The 26,168-nt window shown below is 44.0% G+C and overlaps 2 protein-coding genes across 6 annotated transcripts; both read left to right on the top strand.

Annotated features, from left to right (window-relative positions):
* The first annotated feature begins 1,725 nt into the window (after positions 1-1,725).
* LOC105835383 (tetratricopeptide repeat protein 7B) lies at positions 1,726-8,007 on the top strand. Of its 5 annotated transcripts, none has more exons than XM_028194370.2 (15): positions 1,726-2,102; positions 2,718-2,869; positions 2,948-3,116; positions 3,529-3,615; positions 4,141-4,323; positions 4,410-4,533; positions 4,708-4,847; positions 4,929-5,206; positions 5,453-5,641; positions 5,719-5,897; positions 5,981-6,420; positions 6,639-6,877; positions 7,006-7,110; positions 7,260-7,351; positions 7,643-8,007. In XM_028194370.2, the coding sequence occupies exons 1-15, from the start codon at positions 1,979-1,981 to the stop codon at positions 7,773-7,775; spliced, it is 2,634 nt and encodes an 877-aa protein (XP_028050171.1). In that variant the 5' UTR covers positions 1,726-1,978; the 3' UTR covers positions 7,776-8,007. The 5 variants fall into 5 exon arrangements, with proteins under 5 accessions (XP_028050171.1, XP_012534072.1, XP_012534079.1 ...); XM_012678618.3 differs by having other exon boundaries at positions 1,727-2,102; positions 4,926-5,206; XM_012678625.3 differs by having other exon boundaries at positions 1,728-2,102; positions 3,553-3,615; positions 4,926-5,206.
* A 9,213-nt stretch (positions 8,008-17,220) lies between these two features.
* Positions 17,221-25,965, top strand: LOC105834648 (calmodulin). Its single transcript, XM_012677298.3, has 4 exons — positions 17,221-17,636; positions 21,714-21,888; positions 22,176-22,418; positions 22,914-25,965. Exons 1-4 carry the CDS (start codon positions 17,634-17,636, stop codon positions 22,940-22,942), a joined length of 450 nt encoding a protein of 149 aa, XP_012532752.1. The 5' UTR covers positions 17,221-17,633; the 3' UTR covers positions 22,943-25,965.
* The last annotated feature ends 203 nt before the right edge of the window (positions 25,966-26,168 follow it).

Consider the following 26,168-nt stretch of genomic DNA (forward strand, 5'->3'; position numbering starts at 1 on the left):
TACGATTTTTTTCTGCATCAGGTGTGCACAAAAAATCGTTCAATCAAACATGAGATATTATATCATTATTATTAAACAGATTAATCAATTTTTCTGTACGCGCAAATGTCGATAATTCACGGAGATGAATGATATAATAAGATTCATGCAGAATTGCATCCGTGATTAAATTAATAGTAATAATGTCCTACTGCTCACGTCGCCAATTAGCTACTCAATAAAACAAATTATAAAAATATTTAAAAAATTAAAAATATAAAATTATCTGATCAATTGATCCAAGTGGAAAGATTCCAAATATCGATCGCTGTAAACGGCCAATCACAATCTGAAATGCAAGGTCTATAATGTTGTCAGCAGGAGTAATGGAGTAAGGAGTAAGAATAATAATTGATCGATTATAAAAACCGGAAGTAAACGAAATAGGCAAATCTCATTTCATATCTCTTACTTCTTATTTCTACTCAATTAAGGCCCCCGCCCGCACACACTTTTGCATAACGCATAACGTATGTACATAAGCAAATTTATTGGTCATAAGCAAAGTGCATAAGAAATTCAACCAATCGAATTTCTTATGCATTTATGTTGTTCTCAACTTTGTTTTGTGTCAGATTCGAGGCTCTTATTGGCTGCAGAGAATGTAGCGGTAAAACTGTTGTAAAATTCTTTTATATGATTTATACATTTAAATCCAACAAGAACTAAGGGCAAGAACCAATCGTATTGGAGAATTTTACAATAGTTGCACCGCTACATTCATAGACATAGGCCGGTATTCATAGTCAAATCTTATTCAAGACCCATCTTAAACGCGATCTTGAGACGTCAATGCTTTTATTTCATTGGTTAAGTAAGTCTCAAGTCTGCTCCAAGCTAGACTTATATTTAGGCTACATTCCAAAACGTCCTTTCCGAGGAAAATTTTACTCGATGTAATATAGGATACGTTACGTGTATTATATATTTCGAGTAAAATTTTCCTCGGAAAGGACGTTTTGGAATGTAGCCTTAGTTATATATTATACTAGTATTAATAATATAGACCGATTTGTTGTATAAGCGTGATGCATATGAAAAGAAAGAGAAAAGATGTAAGAAGAGCTTCTTTCTCTCTCTGACATCATCGTAGTAGGGAGAGCCTGACAGAGGAAATGATGAATCGACGCAAGAGATGAAAAGAAGTGCTCCCCACTTCTGCGGCATTAAAAAGAGAAAGAAATTCTTCTTATATCTTTTCTCTTTCTTTTCGTATGCATATACAGCGGAATGCTCGGTCTATACTTACTATGTCTATGGGTGCGTTCGGGGAGACGCTATTAGCGCTACCAGCATCAGTCCATCTTCATTACTCATTAAAAGTAGAACAAGGATAAACTGATGCTGATAGCGCTAATAGCGTCTCCCCGAACGCACCCTATGGCTACATTCTCCGCTGAACGCAGCCGTTGTCATCTCGCTCACTCCTCTTGTCTTCTCTCTCGTTTTCGCTGATTCTCGGTTGAGAACATTGGCTATGTAGTTCATGTCACGTTGTTAGAGGTCGTCGGCGCTTTTAATTCAAAACACTAGAGAAAGATTGTCAGACGCAAACGCGCAGACTCTCACTGGCTAGGGACACTACTTCGCTCGAGTGATCGAGAGTCACGACTGTCCGTCGTGCGAGTGGTGAAAACGGGATTCTGTGACGTTTGTGACAGTTTGTCACGCGCACGTGCCTGTGGACATTGTGTTCGTTGGCCGCGTTCAGAGCGGAGACGGACAACGGACGGATATCGCCGCCGCCGTCGCTGGCTGCCATGAGCAGCCGCGTTGACGCCGTGCGAGAAAGTGCCACTGATGTTCGATCGAATATCGCCGCGTTTGCGTTACCGCTACTGCTGCCGTCGCTGCTGCCCGGCACCAGACGCGATTGAGGTCTGGACCACCAGGTGACCATTACTGATCGAGCCGACCACGTCCGCGTTGACAATTCGCGATGGCGAGCAAGAAAAGTCACACGCTCCGCATCGAGTCCGAAATCGATCGGAATCGCGAGGACGGCAACTGGCAAAAGGTTATACAACTCGCGGATCACCTGAAGACGCAGTATCCCAGCTACGGTAAATGTCTCCCTCCTCCTCCTCCTGCTCCTGCTCGCCCTTTGCTTTTCTCAGCCGCGATCAGATGGCAGAGAATCGTCGCCGTCTCTTCTTTTCACGTATCCTCGCCTCCTCGAGTCCTCGCCGACGTCCCTAACTGTCTCATACGAGCTTTACCACGAGAGAGAAAAAGAAACAGACGGAAGAAGAACAAGGAGGAGAAAAATGTCATGTCACATAAAGATCAAGGATATGAGTTTGCGTGATCGAAATGCCACGCTCATTCCGTTTAATTGTATGCCGAGAATTACATATTCTCGATCGTTTCTTCGCTCTCACGATGTTTTGCGTTATCATTTACGTCACTGTTTTTTCTACATATTATTTCTACGTATCATTGTTTTTTTCTCTACAAGACTCGCAATTTGCTCCTCTTATGCAGCAGGCATGCAGATGGAAAAAATAACGTCTATGTAATACACATACGCTCTCGGCAATCAAGCCATGATGATAGCTAAATAATTCTATCAAACGTTGCTAAATATTCAATAAATTTTAATCTATTGAATATTTGCCATTTATATTTTGTACATAATAGAAGAAAAATTTCATAGCAATGTCAATTTTGCATGACAGAATGTCTGGCGAATTTCTTAAGTGGGGAGGCAAGATTGGAGAGCTTTCTAGAGCAAACTCCGCCAATAGATGCTAATATTGCCAAAGCGCGAAATGGACTGACGGAACCGCGAAAGTTCTTGCTACTAGCTGCTAATGAAAAAGATAAGCAGGTATTGTAAAGTCGCAGAAGAACATAGCGATCATCAAAGTTTTAGTTTGGGCTTCTGATAATGAATGATGTTTCTTAGGCACTGGTTGTACTGGACGCTCATCTGCTGCTTGGAAAACTTCACTATGCAATGGGACTGTACGAAGACGCACTCCACCACTATCAGCAAGCTGAACTAGATACACTGACAGAAAAGCAATTACCTTGTCGAAGTTTACGTATTATAGCAGAATCGTATGCAATTAAAGGTTTGCAATTGACACAACTGTTAATAGTTTCTTCCTTCTGATACGACAGTAGTACGTTTTTTAGTGCAATATTTAAGAAGGTACACGTAACAGCTTGCTTATATAGTTTTTCTGTGTTTCTTAACAGTAGTTTTTTTGTTTGATAGTTATGTGGATAAATACATATACATATATTTCTACATTGTTTTTATGTGCAAGACTTTGCATTGAGCATAAAGGCATTTCATAATAAATAGCATAATTTGAAACTTATTTACTTTGACAATTCTATCACATATATTGTATCTTCCCATTAGCGTGTCCATGCACTAATCTTACTTAGTAACAAGTTAATTAGACATGTTTATTTAATTCATGAATTTATTGTTATCCAGTATTATTCATTTATTATTATCGCTTATGTATGATTTAGAGAAAGAAAAATCGTTTACTTTAGACACTGACAAACATTTATCCTGCCGGAGACTGCGCATTATTGCAGAATCGTATGCGATCAAAGGTTTGTATGCTTGTTTGCTTTGTTTTGTTTACATCCGTTTAGAAATTTGTTAATTTAGTTAATGCACATTTAATATATATTGCACACTTTATAATATAACAATATCCTATATCATGAGATAGAAGCTTGCTTGTACAAATGCTTTTATAAATTTAAGAACACCAGCATGTTATCTCTATTTGTATATCTTTTAATATTTAGAATTTTCAAGAAATTTACTTTAGCGAACTAAACAAAAATTCTGTGCTTTTGCTTTTTTTGATATTTAATTTTTTATTCACTTGTTTTCTATTTGGATACAACTAGATTTAGTTGCGATGAGTTTGGGGCAAGCACAATATGGAGATTCCTTATTATTCACAAGGAATGAAACAAATTTTGTAAAGTATTTTGTTTCTGGTCACCAGGATTAGAAATTTTAATTTGATTGTATATATATTAAATTTAGTTTCTTTTTTTGCATTGATATAAATGTGTCAGTATTCCCTGATTGATGTTGATATTCTAAACTATACCTCGTGCCAGGTCTTTGTCTGGAAAGATTGCCGCCAAACTCCAAATCGAAATACAAGATTACAGAATGGCAGGAGCAGATAATCAAATGTTACGAGATTTCTGGCGATTTGACACTGGTGTATTTGCAAGACCAAGACAAAATGGCTATGCAGCAACAAAATGGTATTTCCACTGTAAACACGAATAATACAGGTAATTGATTTATTCCTACGAGATATTTATTTCCATGAGAGATGCATGGCTTTTAACATTGTAATGAGTTTTTTATTTATTTATAGGTACACTCTCCACACCAACAGTTTCCACAAAACATGTCGGCCCTATTTTGGAAACTGCGCTGCAAAGAGCACCAATATTGTACATTCAAACTGGCAACATACAAGCCGCTGTTAATCGTTATAGGTGTGCAATTTTATAATTTTAGTTTTCAATAATATATAAAAAATTATTTTGCAATTTCTTAATTAAAAAAACTTGTTATCTTATTAATTTAAAAGAAAATGTAATGATACATTTATAATTTTTATAGTATATGACTTTCTTTGCGGATAATTTAATCTGTTTCGATTTCAACAGGGAGATTTTATCTGCTGTTGAATCTACGACTATGCAAAGTCTGCGGGTAACGTTGACCAGGCAGTTGGCGGAAGTGTTGATACGCGGCATAAGCGGCGCCGACTACAAACCACCACAAGAGAGCCAAACCGATACAATGGGTATGATAACCACATAAAAAATATGATGAAATATTTCTTTTGAAAAAAAAAAAAAAACTATTAATATTAATGTCGCAGCAGTGAGACGGGCGAATCATTATTCGGGCGTCAATTTGTCGGATTCGCCGTGGAAACCAAAGAAGTACGCGGGACCGAATATGTTCGTTCCCAGGAATGAGTATGAAGAGACGATTCTACTGCTGTTGATCAGCGAGGCGATGGCGGTGAGGGACGCCGTTCTCAGCCAATCACCCGAATTCAAAGAAGCCAGAATACACGCGTTCGAGAACGCCACTGCTATTTACGATTTACTCACGGTTGTTGTTGTCAGATGGAGTCAAGTGGAACTTTTACACGAGGTTAAAAATTTTTTTATGGAAAATCTTGTTTTATTGTCTATCATCGTTTTATTTTTGACGAAAATTTGTTCCCTTCAATTGAACTTCTTGCACCGTTCTTTTTTTTTCTTTCGAACGAAAAAAAGATTCCAAAAAATGGAAAGAAAAAGAGGAAAGATAAATGATATAAGAAATTTAATTTAAAAAAGAACATCTCAAGATTTATTTATTGCGTGGATATTTAACTTAATGTTTTATGATTTTTAGTCTTTTGAAAGAGCAATGAAATTCTCTCACGAAGAGGTGCACATATGGACACAATATGCGCTATGCTTGATAAGCATGGGAAGATACATGCATGCATATAGAGTTTTGAAAGTAGTTGCCAGGCTATCGCCTCAGAAAGTAATGCCTTGCCTGTTGGCGGCGAGGCTGTGTTACGAGCAGTTGAACATGGTAAATAAATTTTCTTATCCGCATTTTTATTTATTTAAAAGTAAAAATTGTATTTCTATGACAACGATTTTAAACAGGTAAACGAAGGTATCGAGTGGAGCCAAAAAGCTTTGCAGCGAGAAATGGCAAGTCCACAAGGGATGCAATCCCGATGTCACTTGTACATCGGAATCGGTCACAGTATGCTCTCCACGAACACGATTGTAAAGCAGGACAAAGTGCATCACACAAATACCGCGTTGGACTGCTTTCAGAAGTGCGTATTTTTAGCACAATTATTAGAAAATATTCTTGCGTCTTTTTTTCTTAATTAATAGAATACCGTGTTTTTTCAAACAGAGCGCAACAATGCGATCCCAACGATCATCTAGCAGAGTATTATTTGGCTCACGAGTATGCGATAAACCGGCAGATAAACGACGCTATCGTGCACGTGAAAATCGCGCTAAATCTACGGGCAGAACACATTCCGTCATTGCATTTATTTGCATTACTCCTGTCGGCACATAAGCAATATTCTGAGGCGCTGCACGTGATAAACAGCGTCCTGGAGGAATATCCAGACAACTTAAATTTCCTCTATGTGAAAGCGCATCTCGAACTGCGAAGTATCGGCGGTGTCGATGCGTTATACACCATCAGTCACATGCTACATTTGTGGAAAAGTCTCTACGAGGATCAGACGAGCGTTAATTGTAACGAGCAACAGAGCGAGAAACGCAGTGAAACCAGAAGCGTCTTTCAGCTGTACACGTCGGAAATGTCTGATAAAGATTCTAGTAAGTCACATGCGTCTTAACAAATTTGATTAGATAACATTATAGGTAAATATAACAAAATTGTATTATTGTATAAACAAATTCATTGCATTTTTCAATAACGTATCCCAACATTCTATTAAACAGAAACTTGATTATTGATTTTAATATACAATAAATCCTCCATAATGTCTTCTAAAAATCAACTAATCTGATGAAAATCTGACAATTTTCAATAGGTTCCCTGCATGCCCAATCATTAGCCGCTTCGAGAGTCGAGCAAGCCCTTTCTGAGGTTGCTTCCTCAATTAGCTCGTTCACACCGAAGCCAGGGCCGCAAAGAGCATGGCTGCTGCAATTACAGATCTGGCTGTTGCTCACCGAGGTTTTCCTTATCCTGGATCAACCAAACGGTGCTGTTCTGTCCCTCCAAGAGGCCACCAACATCTTCCCACTGAGTCATCACATTATGTACACGGTATAATAGCCTCGAATCTTCTCGCCGTTATGAATCTCTGTGTTCCGATGATTCAGATTGAATGATTCGTTGAAGAGATTATTATACAATGTTGTATATGATAATCAAGTACAATTATCTCTTTATAGCGTGGCCTTCTGCACGAGTACAAGTTAGAGTACACGGAAGCGAAGCAGTGCTACCAAAACGCTGTTTCAATTAATCCTTCGCACATAAAAAGTCTACAACACTTGGTAAGAATTGTTACACTGATTGTGTGTTAATTTTCAAACATTTTATATAACTTTATATACGTTTTATATAATTTTTTATAAGTTTGTATATACAATATTGAATAAGGATTTGTAAATTTAATACTATTTGTATGTCGAATTATTTACAGGGTCTTATTTATCACTATTTGGGTAGTCAGAGACTGGCTGAAAAAACCTTGAGGGACGCCGCGAAAATCGATCCAAATTCTCATCAGACTTGGTATATTACACGACCTCAATTGATTATATACCGTAACATAGATTATCGCGATATCTTCCTGGCACGAACCAATAGTCATTCATTATCTATAACGGTCTCACAACAGTAGTATTATATCTATCTTTTGGTAATCAATTATCTTAAAAATTGTAATGATAAATCGAGCGTTAAGATACGAATGGATCTGATACGCGCATCGATTTCATTCTCTCTCTAATATTAGTATTGTAATTTATACATACAATATGTTATGAATTATGTGTGGATAATACAAAGAATGTTAAATTTTAGGTACAATTTGGGAATGGTATTGGAATCGTTGGGCGAGGTGGAGGCTGCTAGCGACTGCATGGCAACGGCATTAGAGGTCGAGACGACAAATCCCATTTTGCCGATTCTATCGATACCGGTGACCTTTGAGTGATTCGATTTCTTAAAGAAATAAGATTGATGAAATCACGGTTTACCTTTTCTGTAATACGTTCATATTTTCCGCGGGCATTCTCTTGCCTTCCCTCGTCAATAGTACCTGGACGCACGTTGTACTATTGTATAAACTCATTGTTAAAAAATAAAGAAAAAGATATACTTTAAATGTACAAAATAGTTACAAAAATCGATGTAATAAACTTGAATAAAGTCTTATCTCCAAAAAAGATCGGAATTTCATGGAATGTGATGCAGCTGTTTGTTGCGCAGAAGAGTCCTTCGCGCGGCAGCGTAATCCCGGGGACTTTAATTTAGAGTTGCGACTGCCGCAGCGGAGCCGCATTGTGGCTGCGATAAATTTCAAGCACTCGTATCCGATAAGAACTCGTGCGCGAGCTGCACGATGGCAGTTTCGTATTTTCATGTTTCTTACCCGATGCCGACGTGTAGACATCGGTAGATTTTTTCCCGCTCGCGTCGACAACGTTGCTTTCGCTTCTATTATTCAGAGCTATTATTTCAATTGCGTACTTTATCATCGTTTTAGAGCCGGCTTGTCGCTTGCGCCGTTGTTTTTTTTTCCCGGACAGTCCGATCTCATATTTGCGCAATACGCGCCGTAAACTTGCGGCATGGATGCGGCAGTGCGCATACGTGATGGCCCAATTCGCGCGCGCGAAGCGAGCAAGCGCGCATTACACGTATATGCGAAATCGTACGTGGGGTACGTAATATATATATTATGTGTATAAGCGGATGCACGGACGAATGGGCGGATGGTTCGGATCGGAAAAGTCTGATGTAATGCCTCTCTAAAAATGTAGTAATTTATTTTTATAGAAATCGATAGGGGCGAGAGATTTTATCGGAGCACTGCATGGGACGGTCGATCTTCGTTTTCCCTCTGTCTACTCCTTTTTTCTTTTCTCTCTTTCTCTTTCTCTCTCTCTCTCTCTCTCTTTCTCTTTCCTTTTCTCTACCTCCGTATAGGCAAGCGAAGGAGTCCGACGTCTTCTCTCTCTCTTCCCCTCTTCTTCGATCGTCCGGCGAATACATACATACATACATACGTTTTCTGCACGCGCGACACGCGTAATAACGGCTGTATATAGAACGCACGAATGACAGTCGCGTTATCGTTAAGAGGTAGCTATTTTCTTTTGTGTAATCGATATAATAATGTTATACATGCATGGCCTGGTTTCGCGCGCAGGGAGCTCGGGGGGAAAACGCCTTGTGGATCGCCTTCGCGCGCCGGGAGGGTCGGCGCGTATTGACGCGTATGCAGAGGCACGGCACACGCGGGACCCGCTCTCTCTCTCTCTCTCTCTTCCTCCTCCTCTTTCGCTCACTCGTTCGCGTTTTCCTTCTCTAATTTCAAATTACATCAGCCGGGAAGTCATTAAGAGATGCGGCAATTTTCCGGCTGCAAAAGCCGCGGGAATAAAGATTTCCCGAACAGCGCGGAAAGACGCAGAAAACATCCTAACGACGTCTTCCGGAGAGAGAACGGTGTCTCTTTTTACCGTCAATTTTACTGCTAGGTTACAAATATTTGTATTTCTGAAAAGTCGATCGAAGATATGATCCCAAGCAGGACAATAGATCAAAAATACTCATTTTTCTAAATTTTTTTATGGAAAAACTGTAATAGGTATGCTTTTCGAATTGTGTACATGTATTTGTACAGATTTAAATACACGCACACAACATATTTTTTTATTAGAATAAAATTTGTACATTTCTTAAAACGATAAAACAAATCCAAATAAAGTACAGTATAAGTCATAATGATAGCATAAGGATATCATTTGTGACTTGATAATAGTGATATCATAAGGGTGATGTCTTATAAATAATAAATAAAGTCGCGATGGATATTCTTATAATGTTATTATAACTCCCTAAGTAACAAGGTGACGTTATTGACGTTAAAGACGTCATTAAGGCCTTATTAAGACGTCATTTCATGTCATGTGACGTCATTTTGTAACTCTAGTTCTTCTTGAGAAATATGTATGCTTGCAAAAATAATATATGTTGCTAATGTTCCTGATTTTACGTTTCTTATTAATTTGAAAATAAAAACAAAAAAGATTTGTTTATTTTAAAAGTAGTTATTGCATGAACAGTGACGAAAAATATTGCAAATCTTCAAAATGGTAGTATGTCAAAATTAGAAGAAAAAAAAACTCGATTTTCTTGTTAATAACAAAAAAGTTTTTCTTACATTATGTTGATCATAGTTCGATAACTACGGGACTTTTTTATTTTATGATTTTTATGAAGATCGCTTATTAGTAACGAAAGTTTCAAGGAAAATAGTTTAAAAAAGTAGTTTGCGAGAAAATCAATTTTAAAGTTTTACATACAAGTTTTTCATACATATAATAAGAACATTATTTTTATCTAATACATCTACAGATTTATTCTTGAGATCTCAAACTTGAATAACAAAATGCAAAGAAAAAGAAAGAAAAAAATCGTTCAAGTTCTCAATGGGAATACCTTTCGAATAATTTCTTTCGGAATTATTTTAACACATATTTTGATACGTCATGATAACTCTTTCTTTACTAGAATAAAGGAACCGTCGTAGGTACAACGCGTCTCTCTCTCTCTCTCTCGCGATAATCTGTAATGCGAATTCCGCGTTAATCGTTATTCGTCACGCGACCGTATTTAATAAGGGGCGATACGAGATCTGGAGGTACAGGCGCGATATCGGGGGCCTCCGGGCGCGAATTTAAATTACAACGGGACGCGGAAGATAAATGTTTAAATACGTAATGGAGATGCATATTACACGTCGCGTTCGAGGCGAGACGCGACTTTATATTCAGGCTGTCTCCGTCACATTTATACGTTTAAAGCGCTACATCTATTCTATGCCTCATACTAACCCATATTGCAAGTATTCTTTGAATAAAGAATATTATGATATAGAATGCATGTGTGCGCGTCGTATTCCGTTGAGTATTTTTTTTCTCTGTGTGCGCATCATTTTCTCTCTTTCTTTTTATTAACTTTCGGCTTGTGAGACGCGCAGTTTGCACCCTACCCTCGCACGGTCGAGCGTAACGTCGCATTTAACCGGGGAACCGGAACAATTTGAAATTTCGACGGTATACCCATCCGCATTTTCGAGCTCGGATATTTGACGACGGCGCGCGGAAAGGGCCTTTATCGCCGAGCGAATATATACCTCACGAGCAATATACGAATGTACGCAGAAATTACCTTCCCGCGCCGCACCGCTTCCCCATTTTTTCCTTTACCGCGCCTGGGTATTGGGATATATTGCGCAACAAACGGAATTCCATTTTCCCCCGCTGTCCCCGTCGACGGCCATCCCCCTCTCCCGCCGCTCCCCTTCCCATTCGCTCCTCTCCTCTACTCTCTTTCGCGCAAGGACGCGAGGAATATCAATTTTTAACAGGCGATAGCGTGACCGTGCGAGAGACCGATGCCATTACGGTAAAATTAACATTCTTTACTGCGGCTCTCCTATTAAATTCCCTGCCTCTACCTGCCTGCTTGCCTGCCTGCCTGCCTGCCTGCCCACCCACTCACCTACCCTGAGAAAACCCACCCCGGTACGGAACGTCCCCGACTCTCGACGCCCTCGTTCTCTCGCTCGCGCACCCTCTCTCTCTCTCTCTCTCTCTCTCTCTTTCTCTCTTCTCTCCTCCTCGCCCCTCGTCCCGTAACGAGATTACCGCGGTCGTACCGTTTCGCCGTCCCGTTCTATCGCGTGTCGCATTGCGCGTCCTAGCGTGCGCAGGCTCGACGCACGGCGTCGCGGCGCGCCGCGTCGTGCCGCGCGGTGCCGCCGCGCCGCGTCGTCATATACGCGGCGTGCGAGACTTTTCCGAGAGCAGCGGGTGTGGGCCCCGGCCCTTCGGAATGGAACTACGTCAATGACGTTAGCCTCCGACGGCGGTGGCGGCGGCAGCAGCGCGGCACAGCGCGGCTCGGCTCGGCTCGGCTCGGCGCCGCATCGATTTTTCCCGCGCGAACGTACGTTTCCGCGAAGCGTCTATCGTTTTACACGTATAATATGCACACATACACACACATGTATACGCGCTTAATGCAATATTGCATCGCTCGTTAGCCCATTACGCGTCGCGTTCACGCAGGGCGGTGAAAAGTACGATCGACCGGTCTACGGTTCTACCCTCCGTCAAAGAGAGATCGAGTCTGCGTTTTTCCCCTGCCGCCTTCCGCTTCCCTTTCCCTCTCTCGCTCTGCCCCTCCCCATTCGCGCCCTTTCGCGAAGCGGAAACAAAATTAATTAGGGGCGGGAATAATAATAAACGTCGCGGGGGGATATAATCATTTTTGCACACGCCGCCGCTCTAATTAGCCCTATTATCGACGGCGCGCGTCCGTCGTCGTCGTCGCCGCCGGGAGAGCCGCGTCGGAGTTGCGCGTCTCCGGGATATATCGGTCACGGTCACAACGACGGAGCGGTTAACAATTCATCGGGACGACACACGCACGCACGCCCGGCGCGCACACGTACAACAACATACACGCGACGCGACGGACGGCAGGGAGAGGTGTTCCTGGCCGTCGCGTCGCCGTGTTCCTGGCCGTAGTGCGCCGGCAGGAGCGATCGATATGCGCTGTACGCTCTCGCGAGGAAAGAAGTTCGGTATTCAGCGAGCGCTCATCCGCCCCTCCGAAAGACAGAGAGAGAGAGAGAGAGAGAGAGAGAGAGAGAGAGAGAGAGAGAGAGAGAGAGAGAGAGAGAGGAGAAAGAGAGAGTGTCAGGTCGCCGCCCGTTAGTTTCCCCAGTTGCACTCGCGTATCATCTCGCTCGAGGAAGAGGAGGATCGGTCGCGACTGCGAGCGATCGAATCGTTCTCCTCCGATACGGAGAAATCCGAGAAATCAGAAATCTCGACGCGCGAGGATGATTTTTTTTTGGTTCCAGTATACGGGGCGTGAGAGCGCGCCGAAGATTGCGTCGAAGTTACGGCGGCAATTTCCTGTTCCTGTCGCAGCTATAAGGGTGTCGGTCCCGCGATCGATCCTTTCCCTGAACGCATAGCGTCACCCTGAATATAGAAATGCCCCGAGGAGCCGTGGCGTGTCGAGACTTGAGAGGCGCCGAGACCGCCGCGTCGTCACGCTCTCGCACACCTGTCGCCCGTAATTCTCTCTCTCTTTCTCTTTCTCTCTCTCTTTCCGCGAGCAGCGACGACGACGACGGGTTCTCGGAGAGGCCGGCTTCCAGCGATCGTGACGCATTCCTCCTTGTCGCAGCTGCCTAAATATCTACGATTACCGATTTCTAGCTGGAAAGACCGGCCGGCCGGCTTCGCAGAGAGGCTTGAATTATTCACCGCAGCGCGCGGCACAACTTGCGTAGGCACACCTTCCTCATAACAGTCTTCGTGAAGACTCTCAGGTCCTCGCCGGGCGATACGCGACGCCGAAATACGTATTGTTATTTGCAGCGAGAAAGAGCAAGAGAAAGAGAAAGATAAAGAGAGGGAGGGAGGAGGGAGGGAGGGAGGGGGGAGAGCATCGCTATTTATTAAGCGCTCTGAGATAATTTCCCTTGAAGCGCAAGAACCTCATGAATACGTAGTATTATGTAGATTAGTATAACAGTCCATTCCAATACAGCGAAACAGTTTGAAGTGCCAAGTACATGAAATCGAGTAAGGCTGGTTTGCATAAATGTAGATTAACTTACTTTCTATCTTTTTCTCATGCTTAGAACTGGAAAAAGGATAGTGAGTTACGCAGGCTCCTAGACGCGCTCAATAATATTACAGTAATCTTGTACAATGTTCTCTTAAACAACCCGAAACAAACTCAACATGACCTCTACATGATTTATAATATTGTATAATATTCAAATATTGTACAATAATATTAAGTTAAAGGTGTTCAAGAATATTTTTACTCTACCAGCTGAAAGTTATCGAAATTTCAAAACTGCAGGGTTTTTAAATTTATTCTATTTTTTCGAATTAATGACAAACAAGTTTGATCATGAGTATCTTCGATTATTGGCTCGAAAATCAATTGTAAAAAAAAACAATGAAAAATTTGACTGCGTAAGCCATTATAAGTCAATTTTATCGTTATTTTTTGCGTTTCTTTGTTGCAATTTTAAATAAATAATTTTTAAACGAGTACGTGAATCCAAAATGTTTTGTATGCAAGAATCAAAAGTAAACAAAAAATTAAATAACACAAATTATAATAAGAGAATTATGTTCAATTCTTACAGAAGTATTTAAAAATTAATAAAAACTAGAATAATCTGTAAAATTTTAAAATGTTTCGTAATACCTTGAAATGTGACACATATACCTTCAAGTTAAATCAAAATGAAAATTAATTTACATTCGTGCAGACCTAAAGAAAGCTCCCAGACGTTTGTTTAATATTATTGCACAATATTGATCGTCCGGAGACTACATTGAATCTCTTTTGCATTGTCTAGAGAAATATTGTGCAATATTATCGAGCGCCGAGGGAACCGCTCAGGAAAGACAGAGCGAAAGAGAGAAAGAGAGAGAGAGAGAGAGAGAGAGAGAGAGAGAGAGAGAGAGAGAGAGAGAGAGAGAGAGAGAGAGAGTGAGAGAACTGTCCAATAAAATAAATAAACGAACGCAGAATAAATAAATATACATATATATAACGCTACATAACGATTCCGCGAGGTATTTATACGCGACTCGTAAAACTGACGGCAACAGGCCGTGACAGACTTGCTTGTCTCTTTGATAGCGACGGACATCGATAACGCGGATCCACAAATCGAGTATAAATACGGCGTTTGGCCCCGAATTACGACGCGATAAATTTCTTTGTCGGCGACACGGGCGCGCTAAAATAATCCCTACGACGAATTCGCGGTGGCGGGAGGCGGCGCGGGATTCCCGCTCTGCGTTTCTCGCGGCTCTTCGTATCCGGCGCGGCGCGAGAGATTGCGTTATTGTGCAGACCATCCGCACGCGCTTCGATAATACATACGATTAATCAACCGGCCGCGAGGCGATAATCATGAGGCGATTCTTTCAAACCGCAGCCTTATCGCATCCGAGCGCGTTCCCCGTCACGTACACCTACGGGAACGCAATGCAGAACTTTTGGGGAATATATAATCTATACGTGCGATGTACGAAGTGGAGCACGCGGCGGAGTACGAGCGAAAGGAAGGGAGGAAAGAGACGGAGATTTGAAAGGAGGAAGAGAGAGAGAGAGAGAGAGAGAGAGAGAGAGAGAGAGAGGAGTCGCGCAGAGAGCTATTTCGCGTGTTCTCTGCCCTTATCTTTACAGATGTCTGTGTACAGGAAAATAATCAAGTCTGTACAATGTCATTTTATCAATAAACAGCCCGTTTATCGTCCCGAACTCTCAGGATGTAATCATTCCGATCCGTCGCGCGATTACACGTTATCTGACACCACTGTCAAATTGCCGCACTGACACACATACCAGGAAAGTGGAAATAGTATATAGGCAAAACGAAGCGGCACAGAAGCAGGAGGGGGAGGAAGGACCGAAACGGGCACTGGGAGAGTAACTAGCAAACTTTAGAGAGAGAGAGAGAGAGAGAGAGAGAGAGAGAGAGAGAGAGAGAGAGAGAGAGAGAGAGAGGGGGGAAAGAGGGAGAGGGGTGGGGAAGGAAAGGCAAAATAGGAGAAAGGCAAAAGGAGTCTAGGAAAGGGGTGTGGAGGACAAGGGCGACGACGACTATGACGACGACGACGGTACAGCCGGGTACGATAAATTTTCACGCTTTACACCCGCCTGTAAATTCCTCGAGAAGGTAGGAATCTGTATTTAGGAGCGCCCGCGCCCGGAATAACGTAAAATTGATCAAAATCAATACTTGGAGTAATAAGGAGAGGAGAAGGGCAAGAATACGGGAGATGAAGTAAAAAAGAGACGAAAAACGTGAGAAAATTACGACGGCTCTCCTTTTCTCTTACCGCCCTTCTCTCTCTCTCTCTCTCTCTTTCTCCCCCTTTCCTCCTCCTACCAACCATCTTGTCTCGAGCGGATCCAATTTGTGTCGTCGTCCACGAGAACGATAGGATAGGTTTCTTCTACGGCGTGGTTTCTACGTTAAAAGGTCCTCATTCTATTAAAATAAAAAAGAGGGTAAGGAAAGAAGGAGACAATCGATAAGGGTGAAATGCCACGGTGAGAGGAGGATCGGTTCGTATTACGCGATAAACCCAAGGAAAAGTCATTCGGTCCCAAACGTGCTGCTTTCGTTGTCGATCTTGCAACGGCGCGGTTTAAAGGGTCGCACCGTTCCGCAATGAAAACGGCGGGAGAGTCGGTGGTGACGCCGATCTCGCCGTCATCGGACGTTAGGTCGATAACGAGCGCGACGAAACGTCGGCGAAAGGCGAAGTACAGGGTGATCGGCAGGCAGGGAGCGAGAGGGGGAGGGGGGGGGGAGAGAGAGAGAGAGAGAGAGAGAGAGAGAGAGAGAGAGAGAGAGAGAGAGAGAGAGAGAGAGAGAGAGAGAGAGAGAGAGAGAGAAATTGAGGAGGGAGGGAGATGAGTATCGGCAGCGGGCCGATCGCGAGCCGTCGATCGGGGGAGGCGGAAAGAGCGCGTTAGAGTCTCACAGAAAGAAGGGAGTCGGGAAAACTGACGAGGAAAGGGCGGAAAGGGGAAAGAAAAGCAAGCAGGCAGGCAGGCAGGCAGGCAAGACAGGCAGGTAGGCAGGTAGGCAGGCGAGAGGGAGACCGATCGGCGTACAGCCGAAAAACGCGCCCGTCGCATTCGTCGAAGCGGCTCCTCTCTCGCGGCGGCATTGGCAACGGCAGCAGCAGCGGCAGCAGCAGCAGCAGCAGAGCAGGCAGGGAAGCCCGGCTCTGACCCGGTAGCCGGCGCGACACGGCACAGTCCGCGCGGCTGCCTGACGCATTGCAGGTGCGCGCCGGCCAATCACAGGCCCGGTTAGTTCGCCCGGACTCGTCCTGTAAACACGACCGCACCCACCCCGCCGTGTAAAACGGATTTGTTATACGGGGCGGTCGCGGGTACGCCGTGCCGGCCCGCGGTCCGCGGCCACGTCGTCGCGCGGCGCGGCGCGGCGCGCCGCGGCGCATCTCTCGCCTCGCCTCGCGGCGTATCGCGCGCTACCCCTCTCTCTTTCGCTCTCTTTTTCGCTCTGTCTCTCCCCCGCACGCTCGCACTGTCCGCGAGCGATTAAAAACCGCCACGGGCCTTTTTTTCCGCACCTTTCGGCAACGGGGGAAGCCGCGTCGCGCCGCGTTGCGCGCGGGATCTAGCTCGCGGCCGCGTAGGCGGCCGCGGCGCTCTCTACTACCCCCCCTCCACGCGGCCCCCGGGGCCGATGGCGCGCCCCGCCGGCGCGGCGGCGCGCGCCGATTGGTCGCCGTACAGCCCGTGAGGGGGACGGCGTAGTGATATCCGGGCTGCGAAACTAGCAGCGGCCCACGGAGAGCTTCGCAGATCGAGACACGGCGGACTCCATTGCTGTCCCGAGTGCGTTTCTCGTCGGACTTGGTGTTCCCCGTTGTTGCGGTGCGTCTGGTTCGCGCTCGTGCACGCCGAGGAAGTTTGACTCCCCTCCGAACGGCGAGCCATTTATATTGTTATCTCGACGAACGAGCGAGCGGGCGATCGACCAACCAACCAACCAATCAATCAACCAACAAACAAACCAACCAGCCAGCCAGCCAGACAGACAGCCAACCCAACCGACCGATCGACCGACGTACCGGAGGTTGTGATTGAATACACTCTTGTTGTCTCCAGTGTGCGAGGAGTAAACGCGTGTGTTGAACGCGAGCCGAGCCTTCTCGTGCGCGGGACGTGAAAAGAGAGAAGGGCCACAATGGTAAGTACTGCTAATACCGTGTGGTGCCGCGCAACCGAAGCGATAATTACGGTGCCGCCTCGACGTGACGTTACGTGCCTCCTCGTTTCTCTACTCTACGTGTAAATTTCGTCGTCGTCATTGTCGTCGTCCGTCGTCCATCGTCCGTCGTCGTTCACCGTCGCCGATTCGGCCGAGAGCCGTGCTCTCGAGGGCTCTCGGCCTCTCTCTCGCCGCATTGACGCGTCGCCGACGAGCGCACGTGCGACGAGCACGTAAACCGTTTGTGAGAGATATGCGCAATTTAGCGCGGCCGCGCGAGGTTACGCATTTGAACTCGCCCTCGTCCATACGCACTCCATCTTTGACGTTCGTATCCCGCCGGCAGAACGGATTTCCTTTTCTGGAAGGATCGGCGGGAGCCTCATTCTCTCTCTTTCTCTCTCTTTCTATCTAGCTTTCCTTTTCTCGCTATCTATACATCCTTCTCCCTCTTCGTCCGTCGTTCATTGTCAGCCTCGTCGGTCGAACCATACTTCGCTCATGCCGCCCCGGAGACTGCCCCCGACTCCCCGCGATTATCGATCCGGCATGGCCGTCTATACTTTTCCGTGTGCTCTCCTCCGTATAGAGTTTCTTCCACGGTAACGAGGAAAATCTGCATCCGTGTGAGCGGAAGTAACTGCCGATCGATCGTCACCGTGTCGGGAGAAAGAGAGAAAAAGATAGAGATAGACACGTATGCGGAGTGAGGATAGATAGAAAGAGAGAGAGAGAGGTAGGGAGGGAGAGAGGGAGGCTGTCGAAAACGTCTCGACCCATCTTTTCCCTCTCGCGTCGTTCGCCGGCAGAATGCTCGCGAAGTGAACGCGCGGGTATTTCTATACTTCGTATCTCACGCGTGTTCCGACCCGGGCGGAATTTTCTCTCTCTCTCTCTCTCTCTCTCTCTCTCTCGCTCTCGCTCTCGCTCGCTCACTCTTTCGCGTTTATGACCGGCTAGCCGGCCGTGCGTTATACACGGAAGAATGAGACAGGTGGGCGACAACGGTCGTTCAGACCGCGGAGCGGAACGGAGCTAATTTCGCCGCTTTTCGCTCGCCCGTCCGCTGCGTCGTCGTGTTCCGCTTGCCGTCGCTCCCGCAATCGCGTGCCCTCTTGGACTCGTCGAGATAATCGACGGGCGCCGCGCGACGGTTATCTTCTCGCCATCCGTCCGTCCGTCCGTCCGTCCGTCCGTCCGTCGTCCCTCCCTTCCTCTCCCTCCCCTTCTCCTTCCCTTCCTCCGTTCGTCCGTCCGTACGCTGCTAAATTCACGGCCTTCGCGCCCGAGATCGAAACGCCGTCGCCGAGTTGCCTGTCCCGCACGCAGCTGCACTTTCTGCACTTGTCGCGACGAAATGGTTTTACATCAATGTGCCTTTCTTATTTTTTATTTTTTTTTTTTGCATTGAATCGGGTGCGAGATTGAGGCTGTCAATGCTATATTTTCGTCGCAAACGTTTCGGAGCACTCGATTGGTTGATTTATAAAATTTTTCGCACAAATGGATGAATAGAATAGACTTCTTACAGTTGATGAGAAGAAACATCCGATTTTCTCGATCGATGACGCGTCCGCGCTTGTCACGTTCCACGAATTTCGCCTTCGGTGACGTTTCGAGAGAATCGAAAGGGGACGATGCGGCGGCGGCGGCGAAGGCGGCGACATCGCCGTTGCCGTTGTTATCGCCCGCCGCGATCTCCTCTTTTCTTCGATCGCGGGTGAGAGATAGATATCTATCGGAGCACGAAATACGAGAGCGAGTGAGCGGGCACGAAAGCCCGACTGCTTTTTTTTGCATAATCCATACGGGTCACCCGATACTCATCTTTAAGGGCGCTGCCTGCCGGCTCTCGTAACGCGTGCGTACCGTGTGTACATCTCCCCCCCCCCCCCCTCTCTCTCTCTCTCTCTCTCTCTCTCTCTCTCTCTTTCTCTCACACACACACACACACTCTCTCTCTTTCTCTCTTTTCCACGCGATGCGTGCGACGCGGTATCACGCCTCGATCCGTCCGGCGATCAAACGTTGCGGGCAACGATACATCTCGTTGCCGCTCAGCTATTGATTTTCGCGTCGCTCCCTCGCTCCGTCGCTCCTTTTACGTTCCCTATGCGCCCGCCGTGTTAACCCGTTACGCCAGCAGCTCTCGCCTCTCGTCTTTCTCCCTCCCCCCCCCCCCCCACACGTCATCGCCCGTTTTCTCGTCGTCCCGTCGTGGCGACGATTCGTATTTTGTCCGTTGCCGCGCGCCGGCCCTTCCTTTCTTCCTCCTTCTCCCTCCTCGATCTTCTCTGAAAGTAAAAACTCGCCCTGCCTCGACGCAACGCGCGGCTGGGAGCCATGTTTCCCGACGTATACGAAAAGTGAGGTTATCCCTGGCCGGAGGCGGCGATCTTACGGTCGGACGCCTCGCGACGCTCCCTCTCGCGTCCCTCGAATGGAATTTCTACACGTTTCTCGTTGTTGGAAAAATCGAACGATCTTCGACAATGACTCTCCCGCTATCTAATCGACAGCATAACTGCATTTTTTTGCGGTGCTCTCGTCGCTCTCGAAAGGGGGGGGGGGGGGAATCTACTCCGAGAAATCGACGGCGATAAAGTCGGCTTAGGAAAGACGCATGCAATAAAAAGAGCGCGATAGTATTTATGATTTACGACCCACACGACTCCCGCGCGAGAAATCGATACGCCGCGCGGCCACTTCGTCGTTCCGCGACTCCGTGCGCTAAATCAGCACCTGTCTGTAATTAAATAACGTCCGGAAATAGGTCAGTTTGCGTTGTTACTGTGTCAATTTTCGATTAAAAAATTCTCGGAATTTTCTTTGTCAATTTTGATTTGCATCGAGGCGAAGTTACGAACGAGATGTCACGACGCGTGCGCGTTTTCTGCGTTTAACTTCAATTCGAAAAGAAAAAAAAAATAAATAAACAGGAAAATTGCCGTGACAGATTTCACAATAAGACGCCTCGCTTATAAACGCGCGTACGCACTCTTGGAGAAGAACCAAATTTTTTTTTGCCGCACGCGTTCTCCGCGTGCGATAATAATTAAATTTTGATTTAAAAAAAAAAGGGAATCGCCATGTGACAGATTTTTGTTACAATGAGACTCCTCGCGTTATAAGCACGCGCACGCACTTTTGGAGAAGAATCAAAATGTATTTTTGCCGCGCGCGATATATAGAACCGCGCGCGAGATGATACACGCGTGTATCTCCCTTCCCCTTCCCTTTTCTTCCGTCCTCCTACCCTCCCCGTAAAATGCGCCGCGTTCGCGATGAATTACGCGACCGGCGGCCGCGCTTCATTAATATTCAATCGGGATCCTCGGAAGTAGCCCGTGAGTGAGAATTCCTTACTTATACGCGGCGGCAATTAAACCTTACCGCGCGAATGCATCATCGTGCTATTTCTGCCGGCATTATCATGAATCTCGCGCGTATTATTTGGTCGCGTCGACCGGTGGAAAGACGCTTTACGAAACTTGTGCAACCGCCGCGGAGATTTCCGGTGATAAAGCCCGACATTCCGGAGCCGGCGGAACAGAGTAATTAGCTTGTTTTTGCGTTTACGTTGACTGAGGAAAAAAAAGCGTAGGTACGTCTCGATATAACTCTCGGCGATAATCTAGAATTTCGAGAAACAACACGAGTTAGCCTTCGTCGGAACCGAGATATATCAGGCGATTCGGAATCGGGGGAGGTTGATAGATACCCAATCTTTCTTAAATATCTCGAAATCTTGAGGAAAAATTGACTCGTGTTTTGTCCGTCAAATCGATCCGATTATCTTAACGCTCTTGAACGTAAACCGCCGTCTGCAAAAAGAATACGGTTCGCAGGCGCCAAATAAAATGCTTCAAAGACTAAGGATTAAGGAATAAGGATTAAGATAGCGTTGTAAAATTCACGTTTACGTAAACTGTAAAGATTCCGATTATTACACTCGTTCGGACAACTTGAAACGCGCTTGTTGCACACATGTAACTCACGTAATATTAATACTCGGAGAGATTGTACTAAATGCGCTGTTTTTTTTTTTATTCAAAGGCTGATCAACTCACAGAAGAACAAATCGCAGAATTTAAGGAGGCGTTCTCGCTATTCGATAAAGATGGCGATGGTACTATAACCACCAAAGAGCTGGGCACCGTCATGCGGTCCCTTGGTCAAAATCCCACAGAAGCCGAGCTACAAGATATGATTAATGAAGTAGACGCAGATGGTATTTATGCTTATGTAACTTTCTGACGCAAATTGCGTTTAATTCGCATTACGAACTTGTTACGTGCATAAAAGTTGATGGTTTTGCTCTATTTCCACTTATGATCATTTCTGTTAATGAAAATTATTTTCACGCTTAATACTTTTGGAAGAAATTATCTTTTTTTTTCTGTCAAAACGAGATATTCAAAGCTTTCTTATTCATCTCATTGTCTTTTTTCCACGTAATGAAAGAGGAAAATAAACAGCCTTTGATAGAGAATTGATGTGAAAATTCCAAAATTCTAGGTAATGGCACAATTGACTTCCCCGAGTTCTTGACCATGATGGCGCGTAAAATGAAGGACACGGATAGCGAGGAGGAGATTAGAGAGGCCTTCAGAGTGTTCGATAAGGATGGAAATGGTTTCATATCCGCGGCGGAACTTAGACACGTCATGACAAATCTGGGCGAGAAACTCACTGATGAGGAAGTAGATGAAATGATACGGGAGGCCGATATCGACGGTGACGGCCAAGTTAATTATGAAGGTTGTATTACATTGCTTGATCTAATTTAATTAGTGTTAAAGCACTTATTGTCGACACGTCGCGCGTATAGTTTTCAAGTGTACTGTTTTGCGATACGATATTGAAAGATCGATCGTTCTACATGTGTTTTAATCTATAATTTTATATATCTGTGTCGTGCGCAAATATCTTGGATTGTCTCGTTAAAAACAAATGAAATTTCCAGCAATACATACGCGAGCAACTGTTAAATTCACATAAGTGACTCTTTGTTGATGAGATAATTCACTGCAATTCTGCGAATTAATGCGATTCTTAATAAAGCAGTTTGCGCAGTTGGTTTCACGTGTTTTCTTCGTTTATCATAGTTTTCTTCGTTTTTGACATGATAAGAGATATCTCACGATTCTTTATTTTTTCATCGTTATTTTAGCGAAAATGTCATATTTTGCTTAAGCATAATGTAAACTAACGCACATGTGACTAACGTGACATTTTTTCCATTGTATTTTGCAGAATTCGTCACAATGATGACATCAAAGTGAATGCAACCTGTGTAACGGAAGAACTCGCGACTCGGAGTGGTGTTGACGTATTAAATAAATCAAGAAACAGAAAAAACATATGTAAAACAAAACGAGAATCAAGCAGAAAGTGATCTTGTATCAGGATACGAAGATGTCTAAAAGCGCGAAGAGTCAACGTCCGATACCGCGTAAAAAAATCATCGTTTAACGATAAGTAATACAGGGCAATTAATTGTTTAATTAAAGAGTTATACCTCTAAAAATCATTATCTCTTAAAACACAAATATTTGCGTGTGTACATGTACACACACACAACACACACATGACACACACACGCACACACACACACACACACACACACACGCACACACACAAAACAGTAACTCGTCACACCCGATACATATATGAACGCAACACGCTCGAAGAGTATACACGTACATACATATACATACACATTCACTCGGATGTCTTATTTCCATTGGATAAAACAAGTTTGGAAGTGAGATAACGCGAAGACACCACAATTGCGCGCGCATGTGCACCAACGACAAAGAAAACAAAAAAGTGCATTTTCCACTTTCCTCTCTTTCTCGACTGCCCCCTTGCCCTTTCCTTTCCTCTTGTCGCGTCCTTCAGCACCATCTCGTCTCTCCCCTTTTTTCTCCGCCTTTCCCTCTGTTATCCTTCATTTCCTTGGAAGTTTTTTCATAAGAAAGGCATGTCGAAGAATTGTAATTTCTTTTTACAAAGGGAGAGGAAACGTGTGTGTTAAGGGACAAAGTATAAATCCGATGTAAGATAATATTAAAAAGCAGCAAAGGTTTATTTGCCAATCGAGAGAGAGAGATTCATCTCGAGAATATTCCTTCGTTCATTTTTTTAATAAATGAGATACGTGTATAGTGAATGATGACATTAGGATATGTAGCTGCTAAATAGATGATGATGTCTCTACCGTTACAATGCATGCACATGTACAAATGTTTGTTTGTCTCTGTGAGAGAGAATTCGGCCTGGACCGATCGTTTTCCAGACAAAGAGAGAAAGAGAGAGAGAGAGAAAGAAAGAGATAGAGTATAAATACGATGCGCTTCGGCCTCTGGGTTATTGATGACGATTTTAAAAATGCAAAAGCTGTGCTGGACCCCTCGATGCCTCACAAACGAGTAATTTAATTTATATAAGTAACGAGCGAGAAAATTTCTAAAAAAATGAGCGAGATGAATTAGAGGAAAGACAGAATCAGAAGAGGAGCTTCGAGGAGCTCAGACCTAGTGTTTTCGCGCGCGTCGTGTCTCGCGAGACGGGACGTGGTCTTGTATACATACCAACGTGGACGACGAGTCGCGACGCGATCGTTGGGAAGCTCCAGGATCCGAAGTCTCGACATTCCTATTTGAAAAAAAAAAAAGAAAAAAGTCTCTTCCTTACGCTTTCAACATCATCCAGCGCCTCTCGTGCTCGTGCACACGGAACTCACATGTACACGTACGTTTTACGATATACTTACGCGAGAAACTATACACGAAAGATTACACACAGAGCAAAAGAAAAAAAAAGAGAAACACTATAATATTATATTCACGAAGTGCGTTTTGCCTCCAGTTCCATTTTAATCTCCTATATTTGTAACTTGCCTTCCACTCTAAGGAAAGCCTTACATACATGCGCGCAAAAAGATATTAGAAAAAAGCGAAAAAAAAAAGAAGAAACAACGTCGACACCACTTTTGTTGATATGTAAATCTATGGAGAAATAAAATAGGGATGGGGGATTAAAAGAAGTAAAGGGCCACAGTGAGATCGGTGCATTACTTTTCTTCGCCCAGGGGTGCGTGCCAGTCTCGTGAAAAAACGGAGCCAACCAGACCGGAGAAACTGGTGTGATTTTTGTGCGATCCGTACAATATAATGTTACTTAAGAACTCGAGAGCAAAGAACGTAAATGCCGTACAGCATAAAAACATCATGCGCGTCGGTGGTTCAGTCATAATATATATGTAATATATATAAATATATATAAAATAATTTACGAAGAAATTAAGACAAAAAAAAGATGAAAGAGATAATTCCTCCACAGTCTTTTATTATTTAATATTAAAGTGAACAAAAAATGAGAAGTACTTGTATTTCTGGTGACCTAGATCGCATTGATCATTAAACGAAAAATAAGCAAAAAAAAAAGATAAAAAAGTAAAAAAGACAAAATAAATGTATCCTCATTTTTAGGTCACAGCTACTCGATTCGTTTCCTTCATTACTAATGGACCTCTCGTTTCAGCAAATCATCTCTTTTTTGTGTTCGATGGCATCTAGATACTTTGCTATGAGAATATATTTCATTGTGTCTCTGTGAACAGGATCCACTTTACATATCTCTGACTTTTCTCGCTACCCTTGAAAAAACTTTTTGAGAAGAATAGATATAGGTTACAAGAAAGTACGGTATTAATTGTAATTAGGAAATCTCGCTCCCCGTTTAAACACCCGAAAAAAATAGGGGGAGGGAAAAAGAAGCACACACACATTGGGTCTATTTGTGAAACTGTGGTTATTCTGTGTCCGAGGTATATTTCCACACACTTACACTTTATTAAGAATGAGAAAGATTGTCAACAACACACTCGTTTTTGTAAAAGTGGTCGTATTAGTATTCGACAGGCATCTGTATCTAAATGCTTCCAAATCCGCTTCGTTTCATCGAACACCGATACCTAGTGATTAAGTCTCTTACGTTACAAAGACTCTATTCCAGTATTTAATATAATAGTAATTTTATATCCGTATCGCAAAATCTATTTATTGAAAGAATTTTCGCGCGCCGAGAAGATAGATAGAGAGCGAGAGCGAGCGAGAGAGAGAGAGAGATAGAGAGAAAGAAAAGAGTGGCGCATGGAAGCTCTTGTTGTGAACGTTAACATCGAGGCAATGCCAAATCTTTACCGAATAATATTGAAGCGTTAGCTCTTCTAATATTTAATTTTAGCGTCCCCTCGATCTTTGTTATTGAAATACACGTTGTTGTTCTTAAAAAAAAAAAATCGTTTATACCGTAATTGCGGAGGTACCAAGACACAATCCTGCTTCTATCGAACGTTGTATTTATTTCGATGTGTACATACGAAATACGATGAAATTGATCGACGAAGTGAGTTTTCGTTCGATTATGCTATAATCGCAATTTTTAAAACGAGCAAGTACGTTGCGCTATGAACAAGGTGAGAACGTTGTACGTTGCAAAATG

The sequence above is a fragment of the Monomorium pharaonis genome, chromosome 2, assembly GCF_013373865.1.
Source record: "Monomorium pharaonis isolate MP-MQ-018 chromosome 2, ASM1337386v2, whole genome shotgun sequence".
Lineage (NCBI taxonomy): Eukaryota > Metazoa > Arthropoda > Insecta > Hymenoptera > Formicidae > Monomorium > Monomorium pharaonis.